This window comes from Galleria mellonella, unplaced genomic scaffold (genome assembly GCF_026898425.1).
Source record: "Galleria mellonella isolate WM207_F2 unplaced genomic scaffold, CSIRO_AGI_GalMel_v1 utg35, whole genome shotgun sequence".
NCBI classification, from domain to species: Eukaryota; Metazoa; Arthropoda; class Insecta; order Lepidoptera; family Pyralidae; genus Galleria; species Galleria mellonella.
This window is the reverse complement of record NW_026442082.1, coordinates 2176372-2185696: the sequence shown is the minus strand read 5'-3', so window position 1 is coordinate 2185696 and position 9325 is coordinate 2176372. Positions and strand designations below refer to the sequence as shown.

Sequence of the window (9325 nt, the reverse complement as noted above, 5' to 3'; positions counted from 1 at the left end):
GACGACACGATAACGACATCACAAATTACCCACGTATCGGAGAAAATTGGTCTTATTGAACTGAACAGGAATCATTAACGGAAGAAGCCACGCGTACTGCGGTAATGTCACGCAACAAACGACTTTTTATTTCGGCGTCTCATATTTTTCCCTTACATCGGAATTGCAACCTCGGCGAGGAAGCCCACGGACCCGTCCGACCGTGAATCGTCAGGAAAAACGCAAGTTTATACTTACACATGTATAAATATAACGTCTAACAACGATAGTGATTCAGTTTTGCGCGATCGCTTGCATCAAAATGGTGGATCGAACGGGCGGGGTGAGACTCTGAGGAAAACAAAAGAAAGTGAAGTGTGGACAATTGTGTAATCAGTGACGCATCGATCTTTAATTGATCGATAATTAATCGATGAAAATGGAGATACACATGAAGTTGCCGTTTCAGACTATAGTAGTGTTCTGTTTTGTTATTCTTTCATCAGCTAAGGAAGATTACGAGAACAAATTAACCAAGCTTTGGTCTTTGTCGAGTGCTTCGAACCGAGATGGATCGGCGATAGTCAATGTAACCAGCGCGTCTATAGTAATTCAACCTACGAGCTACAGCAGTAACCAAGTCCCACAGAGGCAATCTAGGATAACCAAGTACGCCTTCAAACCTCGCGCGATTCCTTTAAGGAGAAGCGAGCAGCCTTCCCAAGTAGAAAGAAGCGTTTACTATTCACAAGACAATGTGAATAAATACAAAACAGAAACGCTTTTCCCCGGTAATTATTTTCCAATTGCCCAAGAGAAAAGCAATAAGAATTTAACACAGGACTTTCCGTATAAACCACTTGATAGTGAACCATTTCATCCGAAAGCGATACCGTTGATCAGGAGTCAGGAATTCCAGAGGAGATCATTAGACGTGGATGAAGAACCAATCATTGAAAAGCCCGAAGGATTTTCAGAAGCAACTGCATCTAGGAGATCGTTATCATGTAAGTGATCATAATTTATATACATTTCTTATTATGTTAATAATTTATTTTTATAATTATTATAGTTATATATTAGTATTAATTAATAATAAAGATTTTCAGTTTATATAGTTGAAATGATTTTGATTAATTTCGAGTTAACGCTGTTATAATTACAGTGTTGGCTGTACTAGTACGTTTATTGAAACGTAGGAAGGATTATTTGATAAGATTTAGACAATTGCTCATGGCATTTCAATTGTAATTGCTTATTGCTTTTTCAATTAAATTATCAAATATGACACAAAATTTAATACAATTTATACAAATACAATTTATTCATAATATTATATAAACATAAATATTCTCAAAGAGTATTCACTACAGCTACTGTTTAGACTCAAAACCTCCTATATCACTTCAAATGTCATTATAATTTTCGTAATTCATTGTGTACTATGTCTTTCCTACTGCTAAAAATGTTGATCTCTATCAATTCTCATCTATCAACTCTGCAACAATTAAGCTCATTACTCCATCATCTAATAGATTGCTCATTACTATTGTCTACCTACCCCGAACCTAATTATTCAATTCGACCTATTAACGTCTCACTACTGGTGGATGTTTTTGGATTTTGAATTAAATGCAATGGTTACGCCTACACTATTGGTTTACCCTGGAGATGATTATTATGAAATCAGAGTAGATGGCCTATCATGATGTATTTACTAAAAATAAGAAAAAGAACAAGAATAGAATATTATCCCACTATTACAGTATAATATATAATAATAAAAAATATTGTAAACGATACATATTAGTTGAAGAGACGACGGTAAGCTCTCCCCATATCACGTAATAATCTTAATGCTCGGTGTGATGTTTTCTTGCGTATTTATGGCTATCCATATCTCGTGGTCTTGCCCACATGTAAGTAAGTATGTAAAGTATCATATGTACTACATTAGGATATAACCTATCTGCGTACCAAATTTTATTCAAATCGGTTAAATTAGTTTTTGTGTGTAGGTGTAAACATCTATCTATCCATCCATTTGCCCATCTTTACAAATCCTCGCAATTATAATATTAACAGGATAAATTTGCTTCTGTAATATTTTGGAGGAAAAATCAAGTATCACATTCATAATAGTCAAAAGTATATTATTATTAATGTTTATATTATAGTATATACAACAGAATACAAAATATAATAAACCACTAGAGGATTCCAAATCGTGATAGAGGATTTCGGTAAGAAATTAATATATTCTTGATTATGGTATTATCATTAAACATGTTTTAATTAAACACTAAGAGATTGCTATGTCTGAGGATTAAGATCCATATGAAGGATATCACGGGCATAACCATCTTTTTTTGTGATATTCACAGAGCATTGTGAATATCACATTGTATCTGTAAAAGACAGATACTACTTTTTACCACATAATTCAGTAACCGTCAAATTGTATGTTACTTCGAATGTCAAACACATTCCAAATTCTACAAAATAATTAAATCGGCAGGCAGTTATGCTCCTATTTTTATCATCATCATATTAATTTAATGTCGAAAAACATCGGTAAGAATCTGTTTATTGTTTACCACCGAAAAAGTATCGCAAATTTTTGGTATTCGAACTGATTAGAGCTCACAACCCTTAAGTTTCGTAATTCATGGTATGAAACCACTAGACCATGTCGCTCTGAATTCGATACTGCATCGATAAAATTACACAGTCTGCAACAAAATGTCATCAAATGCTACAATTATTTATAATTGCATATTATTATTTCCCGCTGTTTGGACGACCCGCCTTATCAGAACTCTCACTGTACCCCTGAATGTCAACAGTAAAACAAACCTGCAATCATTTCTATCTGTCGACTGTAAAATCGGAATATTGGTATAACAGTATTGTTTGCTTGACTGATCATTTGTTACAATGTTACGATACACTATTATATTCATTAGCTTCTTAAATGCAACCTGTATTTTACAAGAGTTCCGAAGCAAGAAGAGTGGTGATTTTAGGCAACTTTGAATGACAAACAAGCTGCTGTTCTATATAATGGAAAATAGTAATCTATAGACATAAATGTACCTATCTTAAATATCCACCATAAATATACACTATGTATAAACATAAATATCCTCTTCCTAAGGGTTAAGGTACTATGCCTTCGTACCATGTAATTTTAATCTCATATTTTACCTATTAAGCAGAAACACAGGTAAGACATCTACTTAGGAGCAGAGACATGAGTGGGATAGAAGGTTCTTGGAATTATTTTTCATTCAGGAGTACTCTAATGATGTTTTGATATATGATATGATAAGTACAGCTTAGCATACACTTACTTAGTAATTAGGTATGTCCAAATTTGAAGAACAAATTTTATGTATCCTAAATGGCTTATCTGTCAACTTAGATAAAAAATCTTATTGTAAGTATTGAATTCTTTTCACGCTCTGTTTAGTTTAATTGATTTGTGTCACTGAACTTACTTGAAATCTATTACTTCCCATTTCCAGAGAAATTTAAATGATATAGTACAGACTTCCTCTCAATGAAGAGAGGTGAGGGATAGAAGATTATCGCGATTACTATCTTAAAGTTGTACACGGCCATGATTTCCGCCTTATGCTACATAATGTGAAGCACCTAATTCTTCAAGCACCAGAAGTACATAAAGAGTGGTCCTCTTAGACTTAGGAGTTCCATCTCGCCTGTAAGATTGTCCTAGCAATAAGACCGCCTTTTGTGCCTTTATTAATATTTTTTTATCTGTACTTTATGCTATTATATTTCACTTAAATATTCTAATTGTCATTGTTTATTTTTTGGTTTTGGATCAATAAAGGTTTGAATAAATAAACAAATAATTATCGATAATTTTTATAGCTCCGAAATCAATCACGAATACCAGGCTGGTAGGTATTCAGGTACTCCGTTTAAGTTCGAACTTACGACTTATTATAATAAAAGTTTTTATCCCCAACTGAAGTACTGTGATACTCTAATTAAGAACCTCAAGCTTTCTGCATGTTAATTTAATTTTATCCCAGGTTACTGCGGAACTCGAGTGCATTCATAATATTAACACCAAGGATTAGGTCCTTACATATTCTTAAAGATAGGTCGTGTTTTGAAATAATAAAAAAAACTTATACTATTGTAAAGTAATACTTTAACCCTTTAATTTACTTACTTTAATACTTAAACCCCTCTTATTGTTATAATATCATCATATCAGCCTTTAACTGTTCACCGCTGAACATAAGCCTCACCCTTGGGGAGGTCTTGCCAGTAGTTGCCACGCTTAGCGAGCGGGTTGGCAACCGCAATTAGGCCTTAGTGGTGTTTTAAAAAGGGAGGCTGCTGCTGCTTATCCCTCGCCCTCCCTTAGTCGCCTCTTACGACACCCACGGGAAAGGAAGGGGTGGCCCATTCTATTCCGGAACCATAATAATATATACGTGCATATATTTATAACTTCTTCGTAATATGTCCAAAAAATTTTCACGAATATCTTTGTATTTTTATAGCCCCCGCTGACTACTGTTAAATACTAAGCAATTGAGTATAAATATTGAATAACTTTTGATGAAAAAGAATACAACGTATTATCTCTCTATTTTATTCTCAAAATGACATCAGAGGTGCATAAGAAAAGAAAAACCTATTGCTACTTGTCGAGCCAATATGACAATAATAAGCTAAAATAATCCTCTTACGAAATCTGGCTCTTAATTATGGTAAATAATAATTAATATATAATTTATAGATGGATGAGAAGTAATCCGTACTGGAAAGGATGTATAAAGTGACCCATCAAGACAAGGTGATGACCTCGTCGACGAAGCTCGTTTCTTGTTAGTCATATATAAAAACATTTTACATTTATTTGTTTATTTATAAATTACTCACCACACTTACAGTCTCCCAAAACGTGTAGATTTATTATACAACTTAAAAATTTTGTACAACATGTACACATTTCATCCATTTACTGTTAAACATAGATCTCTCTCTATTGGCAAACTTTTACCAGTAGTTTCCATGCTTAAGTTTTGGTGCTGTTTAAAGTGGGACGCTGCTGCTTATCCTTCGACCATTAAATCCCCATAGTTTTTGACACTCACAGGAGAGGAAGGTGTAATCCATTCTATGCCAGGATCACACTGCGATATCTCTGTAGAAAAACTTTTTATGCTTTAGCAGAAAAATTATCATATTGTAATTAAAAGGCTAAAATAATTACACACGATAACATATGGATGTTAAATCCGCCATTGTATACTTTATGTATTACGTGCATTAAAGCTAAATATGTCAAATATATTATATCATACCGAATAAATAGAAAAATAAATTTTGTAATTAACCTGTAATTAAAGACAATTCATGTTTATTCATTGATAAATATTTGTAAAGATTATTCGACTGAGAACTAATTATTAAGAGCGTTGACACTAAAGTAATACATGGATGATCGAACTATTTTAACCAAATTCATACTTAAATTATGTAGCATGTGAAACTACTTGATCAGGCTGCTTGATGCACGAATAATATTGAACACGTCATACTGTTTGGATTAATAATTGTTTGTTTTTGATAACTATTACTCTCGAAATTCTAAGTTCAGAACTTTTAATGCATTTGTTATAATTGATGCTATGTTATTTATAAATATTTATATATCACAATATAATATAATTAATCGTCTTCCTTTCCTCGCTCCAATAATTTGGAATCGGCTTAATATGATTTTATTCACATTACGCAAATTTTTGGCTTTTGATAAGATATATCGTACAACCGGCTGCCAACTTAATGTTAATCCTTCTTAGGAAGGTAATCACAACGAAATACTGAGTCAATTGTTGCATTAATGAATTAAAAAATATAAATTTGCATTAAGCACATAGTGATTTGATTTAAATATTAAACAGACATTGTACATCAAAGACGCTTCAATAAAGCTAAAATCTAGTATGAATGAAACTGATTGATCGTGTACGAACCTCTTAACATATAACGTGTCGTTGAAATCGGCAGTTGGAAGCATCGCGTGATTATGTATTGTATGATAACATGTAAACAATACGTTGTATCTATCAAGATAAATAATTCACACTAATTAACTTCGCTTTAAATGAGTTAAATTCTTCGTGTTCTAAAAGTGCGAAGGATTGTTATAAGTTTGTTTTCTCCTTGTTAAGATAATCTGGCTAAGAGCGTTGATGTAGACTATACTATAATTAAAAAAAAAATCATTTTCTTGTAATTCATAAAATCAATACATAGTAAGATTTTTTATTGTATTCTCCATAAGATTACAATAATAAACTTATAATAAATTCAAACGATTACACACAAATGTTAGACTAAGAAAATAATGGGCGGCTTTATCGCTAAGAGCAATCTCTTAAAGAGCTTAAAGTTTCTGCGACTTTGCGACCACGTGTATTCATTTGAAAATTATTTCAATAATTTGTCTCGTATACGTATAAACAAATACGTATTAAAGTCTAATTTACAAGTAAACAAATGTTAATAACACAAATAAAAAAAAAAACTTATTTTATTCATAATCTAATTAGTATAGAATCAACACAAGAAAAAAACCTTTAAATTAAGAAAAGGTCACATATGTCAGTCATAATCATGAGTAAATTCCAAATTAATCAGTAATAGATAGGAATGAATGATAGAAAGCATGAAATTTGTTACTAAAATGTGGTAAAATAACGTGGAATACTGACATGCAACAGTCATTAAAAATTTAACACGAAATAAATCTTTACATATTTTTATACCTAGGAAAATTATAAGTATCTATACCTAATATGAGCGACGGATAATGGATATAGTTGCAGTTTTACTATACTATAGAATTTAAGTAGAATAGTGAATCAAAATGACCTATTTAATATGTATATATATATCACAATTCCTTCACTGTTTCTAGCATTAAATTATGGAATTCATTGCCTGTTGTCATTAGAAGTACAAAATACCTCGATGCTTTCAAACGAATTCAAATAGAAAATTGGCATTCTTTATTTAGGTATTTTTATAATTATTTATATATTTATTTAAAATTGTTTATATAATTATTTATTTTCTGATAGTTTGTTTTCTCATGTCTATAATTATTAATATACATCCTGGTATTAGGTACATATATAATATATATGCAGGGGTTATATAATTTTATTTGATTAATATATATATATATATATATATATTTTAATTTTTACATATTTTTAATTTGCAAAAGATCAACAATTAGTCCATTACCTTAAGGTTGTCTTAAAAAGATTGCTCTCAGCAATAAGACCGCCTTACTGTACTTATACAATTGTATCGTTGTGTTTGTAAATTGTCTTGCTTATTTCTTCATATGCATTTATTTACTCAGAATGTATTCTAAGGCATTTGACATATGATATCATGTGCAAAAATACCGCAGATTTCATATCACATTTCATGCAGTACAAATTTTTCAAATGGTGTATTTAATACACCTAAAGATATAATTAAAGTTATATTTTATAACATTAATTAATTAATTTCTTTACAGACGTGCTGGGTCTTGGCGATTCAGCCGAGATAGAAGAAGAAGATGAAGATGAGGATGACATCTTAGAAGACGAAGCGGAACGTAAGAAAGGAGTTAAGAAGCCAAAGTATAAAAAGAAGAAATTAAAGAAATACGTCCTTCCGTTGCTTTTGGCGTATAAAATGAAATATTTCGCTCTAGTACCAGTCATGATTGGAGGCCTAATATTGTTAATAGGTGCAACTGGATTGGCTGGATTCTTCTTTGCTCTGTTTGCGGCCGTTATGGGTTTACAGAAAGGGGGATATTAAATCATTGAATAATTAAATAAAGTCGACGTACTCATAGTTGCCATCAGTACTAAGTTAATTATTAAATTATCTGGAATCTACGACGTATCCTACTTATCTGTCTATTCTTTCGATTACCACCGAACGGCTAGCTGACAATATAACTGTGTTGTTTTTTCTGGATTATTGAACTTCTACTTCATTGGGATCTTTTTTTTTTTTGTTCTACTTTTGTGTGAAAATTTATGACGTCTCCTATTTTTAAGTGCTCGCGCGATTGTAAATATATTTGTACCAAATAAATAAATTAGTGTAAGTTATTTATTAACTAATTTATTGTTAGTCAAGATGAATATATAAATTAGAAAAATAATGTAGTTACCAATAAATATGATATTGTAGACGAAATCTGTATTATTTTGTAAGTTAATAATGACGCTGATAAAAAAAACTGACACGATTAAATACACATGCTTTGATTATGTCTTTTATTGACAAATGTATACTATTTACCATATATATCATAATCATCCATTAATACCTCAGTGCATGGGTTTTTTATGTGAAAATATATCAAACAAATATATGGTTCATATGATGGTAAGTGCAGCAACCATAGTCTTATACATAATAACAGTATTAGAGGAGTCGTCTTGAGAAACGTCTACTTATGGTAACCATAAGAAACGTCATATAGACGTTTCCAGAAAATCCACTAGATGGTGTTAGTGTCGAATCAATTAATAAATTTATTACAAAATTTTTCAACGACAGATGTATAAAGAGACGGATGGATATATGAACAGATGAATGAATATTTGTTACTCTTTCATGCAAAAACTATTGAAGAGATTTCAATGAAATTAGATACACGGGTAGGTTATGTCCTAACTTTATCACATGTGATACTTTATATACTTACTGTTTCACGTGACAAATGAAATGGGATACAGGTAGCATATAATAATTCTAATTTAAGAAATTCATTCAATAAAAAAAAATATCCAAGAATATTAGTATAATGACGATTCGGGAATATACCCCATTGAGGACAACAGACCATAACAGAATATCAGTGTTTTACTCTTTTGAGGGCAAAACAATAAACTGAGTTGTGACCATTTTGCGTTACTATAGCACACGCATGAAAGAAGAAAATTGTTGTTTTATATATTTTGCTTTTTGTTTTTTTTTTATTGTTGCTTTCTTTTTGTTTTTCATTCTTTCATCTCTTTTACTGTGTATGTGCTGTAAGTAATGCAAATAAATTATCTATCTATCTCCAAAAATATTATTAAAATCGATGCAATATTGTAAAAGATATCGCTTAACGACTTTGTTCTTGCTATGTAATTTTTGATTTTATGCCTTCAGCTATAAAGAAATTATAAAAGACACGATACGCTCCAGTAATGTCTACAATTGAAATTTTCTAATCTCAGTGGTAAAGATTGATACTACTCTGGTTTCTTATAAGAACTAAAATAAATAT

The 9325-nt window shown here is 31.1% G+C and overlaps 1 protein-coding gene across 1 annotated transcript; it reads left to right on the top strand.

Annotated features, from left to right (window-relative positions):
- The first annotated feature begins 303 nt into the window (after positions 1 to 303).
- LOC113514514 (uncharacterized) lies at positions 304 to 8363 on the top strand. The gene is made up of 2 exons (XM_026898603.3): positions 304 to 986; positions 7565 to 8363. Exons 1-2 carry the CDS (start codon positions 413 to 415, stop codon positions 7852 to 7854), a joined length of 864 nt encoding a protein of 287 aa, XP_026754404.2. The 5' UTR covers positions 304 to 412; the 3' UTR covers positions 7855 to 8363.
- Positions 8364 to 9325: the final 962 nt, after the last annotated feature.

Coding starts and splice junctions, on each gene's coding strand:
- LOC113514514 (XM_026898603.3), top strand. CDS start 413: ATGAAAATGGAGATACACATGAAGTTGCCGTTTCAGACTATAGTAGTG. Junction 987..7,564: donor ATCTAGGAGATCGTTATCAT/GTAAGTGATCAT, acceptor ATTTCTTTACAG/ACGTGCTGGGTCTTGGCGAT.